Source organism: Leptinotarsa decemlineata, unplaced genomic scaffold (assembly GCF_025532065.1).
Source record: "Leptinotarsa decemlineata unplaced genomic scaffold, Ldec_3_MD MMD2_tig00026336_RagTag_RagTag, whole genome shotgun sequence".
NCBI lineage: Eukaryota > Metazoa > Arthropoda > Insecta > Coleoptera > Chrysomelidae > Leptinotarsa > Leptinotarsa decemlineata.
The window spans coordinates 6,553,708-6,568,333 of NW_027412692.1; the positions used below are offsets into that span (position 1 = coordinate 6,553,708).

Below are 14,626 nucleotides of genomic sequence, written 5' to 3' on the forward strand. Positions count from 1 at the left end.
TGGGAACATGGCAATTGTTATTAATATTTGTTACATATTCGTCAAATATTCTCTGTTGGTAACATTGCCATGTTTCCTGTATCAAATATCGTTTCGCAATTGATTTCGTAAATTCAACGAAAAAAATTGTAACTCCCAAGATATCTCAGAAATATTTATATCTGTCTTTGACGTAGAATATACAAGGTGTATCTTTAATGATGCCATTAATTTCAGGCGGTGATAACTTGTCATTTTATGGAGAAAGGTTCATATGTTTTTTTATTAATAACACAAGTCTCTTCGCCGATTTTAATGAAACTTGATGTGTTTGTTAGCAGTAACAAGGGGCTTCTTTTCATGAAATCAGATTTGGAATTTCAATTCCAGTGGCGTCGCAGAGGGTTACTTGATTGATATTTATGATAAAAATCGGTGTACGCCACTGTTTAAAATCATTTGAAATAGCAAAACTTTATCGAATCAGTCAGTTTGAGCTAATTTTTAGGTTGCAGTAAAGGGTCGAATAGATCCACATATCTACCTTACATTCATTAAGGCAGTAGACTATAACAAAAAAAAAATAAAATTGAATAGATATCTAAAAATTTGAAATGAATACCTGGATATGCATATAGCAAAACTTCTAACTACGGCGTGTAGTGGGTTTCTGATAAATTCGAGATATGAAGGCAAAAATATCGTTGGTTTGATAGCCTATATTTAACGATGTAATTTTGTATTCAAGGTCCTCAAAACAACATAAAAATAAAGCATTATAATTGTTCATACACGGTAATGTTTGAATAATTTTCACCAACAGCTGACCATTCCGTAGCAAGGAAAATTTGTACAGATAACAACCAAACCTTGAATACCCGCAGGAAGGTTATCACAAAAAATGACAGAAAGTTGAGTTTGTCTCATGTAAGAAAATAGAAATTGAAATAACGTACAAATGAAAATACATTTTTCCCCGATTTAACACTCTTGTTTACATAATTATGAACATACAGAACCGTACAGTGGAACCCATTGTCAAAATTTTCATATTCCAATATATACCCAGTATCAACTGGCTTATACAGGGTGACTCGTTGAAAAAGTGCTGCAGAACGGACACAAGTTTTAACCTAAAATCCCTTCATCCCTATTTTTCTTCATCCAATCCAACAGGAATAGAAGGGAGACAGTCTTTCGATTTCTTTAAAAAAAATGCAAACTTATATGGATTTCATTTGAAAACTAGTATTGATCAATTTGATGCTGAGAATGTATAATAATAAGATTATTTTCACACTGAGTATATTCAATATTCAACTTACAAGGGTGATGGTTACCAAGTGGCGGGGGGTGAGTTATGACAGTTGAGTTTATGATAGAAAGATGTCCTCTTTGACAAATGTGCCTTGAAGATATTCGATCTTACTGGTATTAAGTTGAATACGTTGATCAGAACTATTTTTTCTTGTGAATTCCAGTCTCAGGTTTTGTATCTGTGTATCATTGAAACTTCGGGTGTGATATACGAGAATCTCTAGTCTTTTCATCTATTTTTGTGAGCACTTTAATCACAAATTCAGCTGTGTTGCAATACATGTGTTGTGTAAAACATTGAGTTGATGATGAAATCTAATGAATGAAACGTCGCATTGTAAATTGGTTTATATCGATCATAACAAACATGGAACAGTATTGAAAATTCCAATTGAATTTTTATATCGTTCAAAATGGAGGCGGTCGAGTCAAAAAACCAAATCCGATAATTCCAGTTTTTGACGAATATTTTAAAAACAACCACTGAAATTCTTGATCTAAAAAGAAATTATCATAGTTCCCAAAAATAGTAAATTTTCGTTCAATTTAAGCGATCTTGCAGGTCTTACCGTTTCCGAGATAGCAATAGTGTGATCACATACAGTGTGTAACAACGAAAACTTAACAAAGCCGATTTTGAATATAAAAAGTAAGATTTTTAAAAAAAGCTGAGACACGTCGATTTCTAATTGAAGGGGGACACCTTTCAGACTAATCAGATTTTTTGTAGTACCTACCCCCTCGGAGGGGTGCGTCTGAATACCCTTATTTAGATAGGGAAAGTAGGTAGAGTGGCAGCTTGTTTAAAGGTCTTTCGAATACCTTTACATCTCTGTCAAAAGAAAATGTTTGTAACGATTAGTTTTCGAGATAATTTGAAGATTTAAAGGTATTTTTATTGAGTTCAACGCTTTTTAAAATAAATCAAATTGTTTTTAAAGTACAATTTACATTCAGAAATTTCATAAAAAAAATTAATTTTTGCTTTTTATGACAAACCAAGAGATTTTTTCGGGGGATGGGGTTGGTTACCACCCTTACATTTTAGGTAAATTGAGTGGCACCTCCTTATGAAGGTTGCCTTTTGACGTGGATATTTTATGCTTCTGATAAAAAAGTGAGTTATAGCTTGGCATTCATCAATAATTCTACGACGTAATTCATCCAAATTGGCTGGCTGTGTAGCATAGACTTTAAATATCCCCACAAAAAGTAGTCCAGTGGTGTTAAATCTGGTGATCGTGCTGGCCATTCAATTGGACCTCTTCTGCCAATCCATTGTCCTTCGAAATGATTATTCAAAAAATTTCGAACCTGCTGGGCATAATGGGGTGGTGTACCGTCTTGTTGAAAATGGATAAATTCATCTTGACATCTTGGATCCTGTTCAATTATTTCATCTATACGAGGTTGTATTGCCTCTTCAAGAAGTTGTAAATAAGAATCACCGGTGAAATTTCCATCAATGAATAATGATTGCCTAATATTCCGGCCCAGACATTCAACTGGGATGTTGGGTATGTATTTCTGCGTATTGTCTTGGGTTTTCATCCGACCAATAACGGCAATTGTGACGGTTCACGCAACCATTTAAATAAAATGAGCTTTCGACCGAAAAATAGATGTTATAAAGCAGCTCAGGATTTTGCATTAATCTCTCACTTATGCCCTCACAAAACTCCTGTCTTCGGTCAAAATTATCCTCATTGAGTTCATGAACAAGTTTAATTTTGTAAGGATGGAATTTGTGGTTTTTAAGGATTCTCCATGCACTCATATGGCTTATTCCGGCCATTGCTGATAAACCACGGTACTTAACCTGGGATTGGCAATGACTTGACCAATCACTCCAATCGCATTATCGTCATTCACTACCCTTTTCTGAACATTTCTTTTCTTATTTAAAACCGAACCTGTCTCCCTGAATTTTGTGACCAAATCCAGAACGTGATTTCTGCTTAGGTGTTTACCAGGGTTTGCTCGTTAAACAAAATTGATGTTCTATTAGCATTTTGGTCGTTGCCAAAAAATAAAGCAATAACTGAAACCCTTTCAGCAGTAGTGTAAGGCATTTTTTAACAAATAACAATACACGACCCGTAAAAACAAAACAGTCGAACGATGTACTAATAAAAACTGGAAGAAGAGGAGTGGGTATTGATTTTAAAAAAGGGATTTCATTTAACAAAAAACTGATAAGAAGAACTGCTAGAATTTTTTTTTATTTAGGCATACAAGTTACCGAGTGGTCTGTCTAATACATTATTAACATGGCAATTTTAACTTCAAATTATCTCGAAAACTAATCGTTACAAAAATTTTCTTTTAACAGATTTGTAAAGTTATTCGAAAGACCTTTAAAACAAGGTGCCACGCGACCTACTTTCCCTATCTAAATAAGGGTCGTCGGACGCACCCCTCCGAGGGGGTGCGTACTACAAAAAATCTGATTAGTCTGAAAGGTGTCCCCCTTTAATTAGAAATCGACGTGTCCGAACTTTTTTTAAAAAATCTTACTTTTCATATTCAAAAACGGATCTGTTAAGTTTTCGTTGTTACACACTGTATAAAACACGGCCTATATAAATAAATCTCAAAAACTTTGTTGCAGTGATATAAGAGTACACGTTTCTCACTTACTGCCGTCCAAAAAGTTTCGAAATTTGTATCTTAACTGGTCTGCAAAGCATAGGATTTGTGACTCCAGGATTCCAAGCTGTCTATTTTCCAGGTCTCGTTACTGGTCTTAACAGTGGTCTCAATCTGCCTACTCCCAAGCGGGAACTGGCAGATTGAGATTACAATTCGAGCTAGTGGAATGAACTTTTCGAGATTGTTTGAACATGAATATAATCTACAGGGATCTCTCTTTGATTTCTATAGTCATTGCTTCTCATTCGGGCACATATAACATATTTCTCCCTTTTCCATTCTCACATTAGCTATGGTGTTATACTCTGGGGCAACTCAATTGGGGCTGTAAAAAATTTCAATTTGCAGAAGAAAGTCTCAGAATAATTACTAATTCTAGTTATAGGGATCATTGTCTACCTCTTTTTTTGAAATTGAGAATAATGCCGTTACCCACATTATTTTTGTACAACGTTCTCATAGAAATTCATGAAAAATCAACTTCATCAATCAAGAAATCAGACCTTCATGACTTTAATACGAAACATTGTATGTAACAAATTTCGGACAAACCGCTATCGTTTGAGTGAATCACAGAAAAACACACTGAATTTCAACCTCTGCAACTATCTTCCCGATTTTTAGTACGTCCAAATTAAAAAAAACAATGAAAAATTATCTGTTGAATTTTTGGCTCTATTCTGTCGACGAATACGTGAATCATTTTAAATGTTTGAAATGTCAACATACATACTCAATTTTGTTCTTATATTTTTTTATTTGTGTTTCTTGTTTGTTTTTATAATATTTTGATTGTTAACAAATTACTTTCATGCTATTTTTTTGACTTGCTACAAACATTTTATTATGTAACGTGGTGAAATAAATTATCCTATCTTATCTTATCATTTGGCCAGGCTCCTCCTGTTCATAGTGACCAGAAGCTTCGACCAGAGGCGCAGCTGTTTTTCTTCAGGTAATGCTGCCACCCTAATTTTTTTCATTCACTTTTCTTTTTGACAAAAACTCTTCAATTATATTACTGGTCGTCTCCTTCTCAGGATGTTCATATATTTTATAGAACTGATGAACCCGTCGAATCCGTCGACATCTAGCCTGGTTACTGGCGTAGAGGGCCGCCAGACCTCTCATACTTAACTTCAATATTTATTCAAACACGACTTCATTTTTTATTACAACGTATTTTGAGCTTACAACTTTTGGACTGTACTCCGGCCACGACATCCACGTGGCAGAAAGTCCCATCTACAGGGATTTGAATTTTACATAAAACGCCATTTTCTTGCTTTTAGAACATTTTGAGAATTTTTCTCGCCGTGATCGCCTATTCTCGTAAAAAATCGAACCATGATAGAAATATTTAGTTTGAAAATCGTACTCACCCAAAAAAGGACGTTCACCCAGCAAAAAACTAAACGTATACATGTGTATCCACTCATAGACATTTTCAACAGGGCAGGGTACTAGTTCAGAGCCTGAAACAAAAAAAGAAGAAGTAAAATCCGAAGTGAAAATTTACCATTTCATTTAGTAACCGCCAAAGAGGCCGAGTGAAAATAATTAAGTTTCCTCTATACTTGTTTAGCAAAATATTTGTTTTTTTCTTCTCGACACAGAATTCTGTTCACTTTTTGTTTTTTATGAGTGTAATATTCGGATTGCTCGTCTATTCCTTTTAATGAGTCACTGTTCTCGAGAGGAATTTTGACGTATTACCTTTGACCGTACTATAAATCGCACGAGTTCATTGGAGACAACTAGCTGTCGCGAGTTCGAATCCGACGATAGTCAAGAAATTGTTGCTTTTCCTCAACGAAATGCTGGACTCGAGAAGTCGAAATTGAATGGAAAACACAGGTAGACTCTTTCAGCAATTTTAATTTCATGAATGATTTTTGCCGGGCAGTTGTAGAAAAATAAAAACATCATGTATGAAACACGACTCAACGGCTATTCGAGTTGCCACCGTAGAACATTCAACTGTCATGAATGTGAATTGCTAAAATTGTGTTTATCATAATTTATTCATTACACATCACCATGCATGGAAAGCGGGTATAACTTTTGGGGCATCTTTGTTCGAGTTGCAACCGTTATTTGATAAACTAACTTGACCTGTGAAGAATGACGTTATTCAATAAACAAAATATGGTTTATCGGCAGAGGCAACCTTGAATTATTCGATTTGAAATAATATTATTTCATTTTACTATTTAACCTTCCACAATCTGAAAAAAACCGATATAAATTGATGAAGAATATGCGATAAGTGCAAAGTGAAAATTTAACCCCGAAAAGTTACTTCGTAATGTAAAAAAATTGATAGTCCAATTAGTCAGTAACTTGCCTATAAACTCAACAATTCATATGTTGCGTATCTATACGCTAGCCAAGCTAGCGTAGAGATACGCAACATATGGCAACCTATAATTAAGCGGAACTCGACCAACTCCCGCCAAACGGCCAACTCCCGCTAAAACCGATGGAGTGGAAAGAAGAATAGGTGAAAGCACTCGAATGACCTATAAATAGTCAGATCTCGGAGGAATAAGTCCAGTTATCACCCGAAGATGATTGTGGATTCTAACAATCGAAACGTCGTGGAATAACTTGACTTTGAATCTTTTAATTTTTCAATTCTTGTTAATGATTTTTATTTTTCATCTCGTGTCAATTGTTCCATTTTTTTATTGTTGCTTGCATTTTATTTCATTGTAATTTCAGTTTTTTTGCTTGATATAATTGTTATTTTTCAGCTGATCTTTATAATTTTTATAGTTTCTTTCAGGGATTTCAAATCAATTTATATCATGGACAATGGAAGTCCGAACTAATGAAATAAATTTGTTATTTCAAATAAAACATCTTGTATTTTTTTGGTCTGAACAATATAATAACATTAAATTTTCTTTTCATTGAGTTCCCTATACCTATCCTGTCATAACATTTTTTCAGATATTGGCTTTTTCGAATAGTAGTTCCCGTTTCAATGCATTCTTTGAATCAAAATAGCTTTGAAATGACATTTATTCAATTCGTTGAAAGAATTCCTATTGACAGCTATTGTGTTTTACGTTATTCAAAACATTCGATATTATTCAGTTTCCAATTGTACCTAGCATTTTCATAAAAAAAAAACAATAACTCGAGAACGGTTATAGTTAGGTACATAGTACCTCGCATGAAATCGTAATTTTTTCCTGACTTGTTCAAAAGTGTAACGAAATATAGGATGTTCCATTCAAAACAACACTACTTTGATGCCACATTTTTGAGCCACCCTGTAGACTCCAGAATAATTTCCTTTTGCAGTCTTAATCGATATATGGTTCGGTTTAGAGGGACCTTGCCCCATCCTGTATACATCTAGAGCGTCGACGCTTGGGGGTAGGCAGATTGAGACTTATGTAGAGACCAGCGATGAGACCTGAAGAGTAGGCAGATTGAGACCCTGGCGTCAAGTCACAACATCCTTACAGCGTATCACTACCTGAGGAGTATGCCGATTGAGACCCTGGGATCAAGTCACAAAACCTTTACAGCCTGTCACTATTTGAGGAGTAGGCATACTGAAACCTCAGTGTAGTGATAGCTTCTTGAAAATTGCTCCAATGTCGAAGCCAAAACATCGAACTACTAAAAACACGGTTCAACCCGGACTTCGACCATCATATTGCTCATATTGATCGAAGAAAACATTATAATTGTTGCTGCATTTTGCTGCAAGCCCAGTGCAATTAAACTTCCGCTAAATGAGTTTCACCCATTAAAAAAAATTAGTTAATTTCATTTTCTACAAAAAAGGTGAACGCCTATGACGCGGAACAATCCTTTTGATGTTTTACGGCATCCTTCATGGCCAAGTCTTTTGAACATTTCACCACGCTTTACAAGAATAATACTTTCATATTAAATATTCAAAACGTGTGGTTGGAATCATTTTCATAGGTTGAATCTATTGGGTTATTTCAAAAGTTTCCTCCGTTATGTCATGTGTTTTTGTAGCTCTATACCCATTTCTTATACTGTGTCGTTTTATATACTGATCGATAAAAAATGTGTACTCTACACATTGAAGATCTTGCATTATACTAATTTAAAAGCAATGTGCTTTCTCTTTGCTCATTTTTTATTTTTTATTCATAGCTTTTTTTTAATCTATATTCGCATAAACTGTAAAACATTCCATATTTTCCATCATTATCAGAACTTGGTTTAACCGATACAGTCATCTTTAGCAAAGACTTTTTCGTTTCGCGGGACAACCACAAATGGCATGTGATATCAATTTCATGAAACTTAGGTGAGTAAATTGTATAAGTATATATTTATATTTTCAAAGCAAAGATCCATTACATATTATTATATTTACATTTATCAGCAGTATAAAATTTGTAAGAAAACATACTGCACTAAGCACCAACAAGTCATGTTGAGTTTTGTATATAAGATATCATAACTGTCAGACTGTCATAGTATGAATTTGACAGCAGAGTACGCAGAATTTACGTTCCGAAACGAAAACGTACCAAAGTTTCTTTTCATCTGACCGATATAGACTTTACCACAGTAACATGGAATCCTGGAAACTCCCGCTGATTTGAGTGGATCTCTGATGTCTTTTGCTGATCCAAGATACTCCATATTATCTTCGTTGATTTGAAGACGATGTTGATTTTCTCCTTCTTTAGAATTTTCCCGATTTGGTTGGTGACCCTCGGACACGTAGGGCGGATTATGTCGTTTCTGTCGTAGTCGTTCGCTTGTAACACAGTAATTAGGAGTTTTATTTCGTCGTCTCTGTAACTTTCTTTACATATTATCAAAGTTCTGTTCATTAGAGTGTTGATGACGGTTTGTTTCTGTTTTGGATGATGGCTAGATCCAGTATGTGGATATCGATCAGTGTGTGTTTTCTTTCTGTATACCGGACTAGTTGAGTACCTTCTTTGAAGACTAAAACATCAAGGAATGGGATCTGGCGGTTTTCTTCTAATTCCATGGTGAACTGGACGAAAGCTTCAGTTGACACATCAAGAAGAGTACTTCGACCACGTACTGAAGATGACTGCCGCAGTTGCAGGTGAAACGTTTGGAGATTGTAATCAAAGGAGGCCACGGCAAAACCCAGAAACCAACCAAAATACTGACGACAGCCGTGAAAATATTACAATTTCTGATCAGAACATTTTTTGTTCCATACTTTTTATAGCGCATTTTTTTCAGAAATCGAGTTTCAGTTTTCTAACTTACTTTTTTATTTGAGAAAAATTAAAAGATGTTTGCCAAAAAAAAATTTATCTCCACCGATCTTCGGTATTTATAAGTGTTGTCTAACCTATTTTGATTAGTGTATTTACCATTATCTGGTAACCCAAGCGCAGTTCAAACAAAACGAACGTCTTTCCGGCCATATTTCTCTTCCGGAGCAATTAGTGTCGAAACAATGAAGTGTCACATAACTGTAAGGCCGCGCACAAAGTGACCACTGTTCTTTGACCGAGAAAACAGTCAAGAAATCGCGGAAACTGGCACACCAATGACCACACTCGAACAAAAAGTAGGCTTGTGCGAGAAAGAATGAGTAATAGAGATTTGATCTGGATGGATAGTGATGTTGATAGCTACTATACGGGGCGATCGCTATCGAAAACAAAATAAGGTAACGTAGTAGGTGTGGAGTACTGTATCATATCATATTTTGAAGTATTGAAAACAGTATGACGTAAAACAAGTGAGGAAAGTATTTCATTGAAGGAATGTTCAGTATTTGTGTAACTCACAATTTTTTATCAAAATACAGACTAAATATTACTGCAGTTTTATCCCAACACCAACACCTCGACACGTGTTTCAATCATCCAGTGATCATTTTCAAGTAGGATGTTTCTATTTCAACTGTGAATATATTCTTTTGAATTATTGATTGTCTGTGTCTAATCCAATACGATATGTTTTCTATCTCGAATTTTAAAAGACTTTGTGAGCACTAATGAGCAGAATGACTTATCAAAACACTTATGTGAAAGAACAGAATTTTATACAACATAGTTGAATTCGATGATAACAATTTCTACGAAGTTTATAATTCGAAATCTAAAATTCGTCACTGTTTGGTTCTACTAAATTATTCTGTGTGATATCCAGTTGTAAACTATGAAAAAACTTCATAACCTACTAATTATCTCGGAATCTGACCTTCATTTCTTCAGAATAATTCATCTACACAATTCGAACATAAACTGTCCACAACTGTCTTTCATGTCCCATGATTTATTTCTCCCTTCCATTTCCTTTCATTGAATTCATTCAGTAAACTTTCACAAATTAATAACGGCCATGTTGTTGAAGTTACATTTGTCAAATGTGCAAAGTATAAAATTGTTTTATCGAAATAGGTATTCTGTTCGGGCAACGTACCGCATACTTCACCCATTTTACGGTCGCCATAATCGTCCTTCCGAGAGAACTATTCGCAATGTGGTGGATAAATTTTAGTACACTGACTCAGTAAACAAATGATCAACCAACCCCTGTACGTCGAAAAAACGCAAGATCTGCCAAAAACATCGCTGGGCCCAGGCGAATTTCGCGTCGTGACTTGGGCCTGCACCCATACAAAATACAACTAATCCAGGAACTGAAGGTAAACGACCATAGACAACGACGTGTGTTCGCTAAATGGGCTCTGAAGCGGTTGGCAAGAGACTTTAATTTTCATCGAAAAATCATCTTCAGCGATGCAGCCCATTTCTGGATGAATGGGTACGTGAACAAACAAAACTGTCGAATTTGGAACGATACCAATCCATATGAGATCCAAGAGCGTCCAATGCATTTCGAAAAAGTCACTGTTTCGGGTGGATTTTGAGCTGGCGGCGCCATAGGTCCATTATTCTTTGAGAACAACGTTGGCCAGGTCATCACTGTTAACGCTGATGATCACCAACTTCTTTTGGCCCGACATGTATGATTTGGACACCAACGACATGTGATTTCAACAGGACGACGCTACGTACCACACTGCTCATGCCACGTTGGATATCCTGCACGAGCGATTTCAGGATATGGTCATCTCACGTGGAGGTCATGTGAACTGGCCACCGAGATTGTGTGATTTGACCCCGTTACTCTTTTTCTTATGGGGGTTTCTTGCATCGCAGGTGTATGCGAATAAGCCACAAACCACAGTGGTACTCAAAGCCAACATAACCCATGACATCGGTCAAATTCAGCCCGATTTATGCGCCAGAGCCATGGAAAATTTGACGTTTCGGATGCACCGTCACCAGATTCCAAGTCAAGTTACTTCATGACGTTTCGATTGTTAGTATCCACATTCGTCTTCGGGTGATAACTGGACTTATTCCGACAGCCATCTTGGTTTAATCAGGTTGGAGCCTGGTTCCATTACCCTTTCGACTGGTGTTTGTCAGAAGGACAAACGGGTCAAGACTGATCATGGGATGGCGGCATGAATGTCCTCAGACATCGGTACTGCCCTTCACGGTGGACCCCTGCCTGGGGGATGAAGATATTGTTCATCTTTTAACGGGGGACATGAGGGCCTCATTCGATAGTGTCTGTGCCTTCTATGTCGGGAGGGGTCATCTACAGCATAATTTATAGCTTCCCTAACTAACGGATTATCGTGGGTTTCTGCGCAATCAAAGACTTGCCGATTCCTCGACTGAATGAACTGCTGAATGGAAGACAGCTGCAATTCTCTGCGGATGGCTTCGTTCCGTACGAACCACGAAGCACTCACAATCATCCTTATTAAGTTGTTTAGCAATCTCTCCAGAATGGATATATTAGATGGAGCCGGTTGTCCCCAGACGCCTGAAGCGTACATGATGACAGGCTTGAACATCGTTTTATAGATCGTAATTTTGTTCTTTAGGCTTAGTATGGAACGACTATTGATCAGAGGGTACATACTTTTGATCCGACCCTCGATCTTTGCCTTCACGGTTGTGATGTGCGGGTTCCAGGTGAGCCCTCAGTCTATTAGAAGACCGAAGTACTTTAGTCGCGCTTGCCAGTCGATCTCACTTCCAGAGACCCTAACTTTTCTGGCCGGAGAAGATAGCATTCTTCCCATTCTTCGCCTGAGTATTTTCCGGGTTCACTCGGATCTTCCATTCGAGGTACCAGCGCTCGAGGTCGTCCAATGCACGTTGCATGTAGACGACGCTGAGCTCCCGACCCATGGAAGATGAGAAGAGAGCCGTGTCATCGGTGTACAGAGATTTCACACGCTCTGACCTCGGCCTTTGAGATGTCTAGTAAAACGACATGGATTCGATTTTGGTTCAGTTCCACGATGGTGTTTTCGACCAGTCTCAGAGCCCGTAACTCAGTGCAGTGTTCTCTCCTGCGACTTCTTCTTTGAACTCTTGTAGAACGACTCTTTCAGCCAGCTTAGCCACCGATGAGAGCAGACTAATCAGGCGATAGTTCTGCGGGAACAGCTGGTTCTGACCCTGTTTTGGGATCATGACAACGATCGTAGGCTTCCACATCCTGGGGTGGTATCTGAGGGCCAACGAACTGTTTATAATCAGTAGTAGGCTTTCAACGCAGTTTTCAGGGAGCCTCTTCAACTACTTATTGGTTATTGAATCGACCCCCGGAGCTTTCTTGGCATTTGCGGCCCTGATGTAACCCTTCAGTTCTTCTACAGAAGCCGGGCGGATGTTATCGTCGGTATCTTCCCCAAGGATACGGTGAACCCGATCTTCCAACAGAATATCGCGATCGATGTCGTCATTGTCGTCAACGTTAAGTTGAAACTGACGTTCTATCGTGTCGGCGGGGGAGTAGCACACTCCGCGCTCTCCGTGAATGGCTGAGGGAGCAGTCTTCTTCCCTCTAGGTCTGCAGGTGACTCGCCAAAGCTCGTCCTCCCCAGGCTCTAGGGATTCCAAGAGCTAGTCCCACCTTTCGTTTCAGTGATCAATGATGGCCTGTTTAACTTGGTTGGCCATCCTGCTTGCCGCAATTTTGTCTCCTGGGAAAAGGGTTCGCTGATAGAGCCTTCTCAGGCGATTTCTCTCCCGTATCAAGGCTTTGATACGAGGAGGAAACTCATTGTAGCTCTTCAGCGGACACTCCTCCCTGGAGGTTGGACTTATTCCTCCGAGATCTGACTATTTATAGGACATTCGAGTGGTTTCACCTATACCCTCTTCCCTCTCTCCGCTTCATCGGTTTTAGCGGGAGCTGACCGTTTGGCGGGAGTTAGTCGTGTTCCGCTTGATTAGAGATTTCCATATGTTGCGTATCTCTACGCCAGCTTGGCTAAATGCGTTGTTGGACAACATATATATGCGGCTTCTGTGAGTTTTCTCCTAAACTAGTGTTCCTCCTTGCGAATGATTTCAGCTTGAGCCCACTTGATGTTATGTTGATGAGTCCAAACATGCTCTGCTATTCCTTATTTGCAAATGAAATTCCGTTATTATAATTTTCAAAACGATATGTATGATCAATCATCGCTGTGACAGTCTTAGTCAAATAAAAAGTAATTGTGAAATTTTCACTGAACAGGCATTTTCAAAGTTTTCGCAAGATCTAAGAAGTTCTGCAGAATTCGGGAAATTTCTTCCTAAGGTTTCAATTGAAATTCTAGAGAGTTTGAGTTTGAAACACAAGTTTAGCATTAAATATATACTAGATGAATATTCCACAAGTAGGTAATATTTTAAAAATCGTATGTGATTTCTACTAGTTTATTGGGTTATGTATCGTTTATGCCTCGTGTCGTAATTTTCTTTTTATGTACCCTGTATCCATATAAAAAAACGTCCCCGATAAAATAAACGAACGCACTTTATTTCAAGTGCAGGTCACTTATTCCTTTTGGTAGTACTTAAAATGCTCATATCACTTCAAATTTATGTGTTGAAAGTAATCAGTAAAGTGATTCCTGTTTGTATGACCGCTTCCGACACATTTTGTTTGCTGTAATTTCGACGTCTGTATTTACAATTGTGCTAAATTTGTTTTACGTTTGTGTATATTTAGTCGGATTACTTACTATTAATTACCGGAGGTCATCGGTGCAGCAGTATTTAGAAGTTTGGTCGATGGTAAAAAAAATCATGAAGAACCCAATAAAGTATTAAATTGAAAGCTGCACGTTCATTCTCACATCTTTTTTGAATTCAATATTTTTTTTATACATAATACAGGATGGGCATGAATGAAAACGAACCAATTTGATTCAGTGGATATCGATAAATGATATTATAAGTTAGTATTACAAGCCACATGAAAAAAGTTTTTAATAACTCTCACCCGAAATTATTGTGTTGCCATTTTAGGGGAAAAGTCAATTTTTCCGAGCATAACTGTAATATTTTGAGTATAGTATAGGTACAGTGCATTTCTTTAATGTGCCCCTCCCTTTTATTTTTTGAACGGTTCAACTCAAAAAATTGAAATTTGGGATAATGAAATTAATGCATGAATAATTTATTTTGAAGTGAAATTGACAGATGAAACTTTCGAAATGGCGACTGGGCGCCATCTGGGAAAAAAAATAAATGGAAAGGGGATCTTGTGACACATCTTTTTGAAGCTCCTGACAAATGCTTCACAACCCTAGACTATGAAGTCAATAACTTCAACTACTACAAAATGGCGGAACTTTAATTAATTGCCTGAATACATT

General features: G+C 37.3%; 1 protein-coding gene across 2 annotated transcripts in view; it reads right to left on the reverse strand.

Moving 5' to 3' along the window:
* The window catches only part of Tsp5D (Tetraspanin 5D), a 56,189-nt gene that overhangs the window by 16,276 nt on the left and 25,287 nt on the right, over positions 1–14,626 (reverse strand). The window contains exons 1-2 of one of the 2 annotated variants that reach the window (XM_023156311.2): positions 5,665–5,915; positions 5,331–5,423 (exon numbers count right to left, since the gene is read on the reverse strand). In XM_023156311.2, coding sequence (XP_023012079.1) covers positions 5,331–5,393 — 63 coding nt within the window. In that variant the 5' untranslated portion in view covers positions 5,394–5,423; positions 5,665–5,915. Of the gene's footprint in view, positions 1–5,330; positions 5,424–5,664; positions 5,916–14,626 lie in introns of those variants that run through there. The other variant, XM_023156310.2, reaches the window with a different exon arrangement.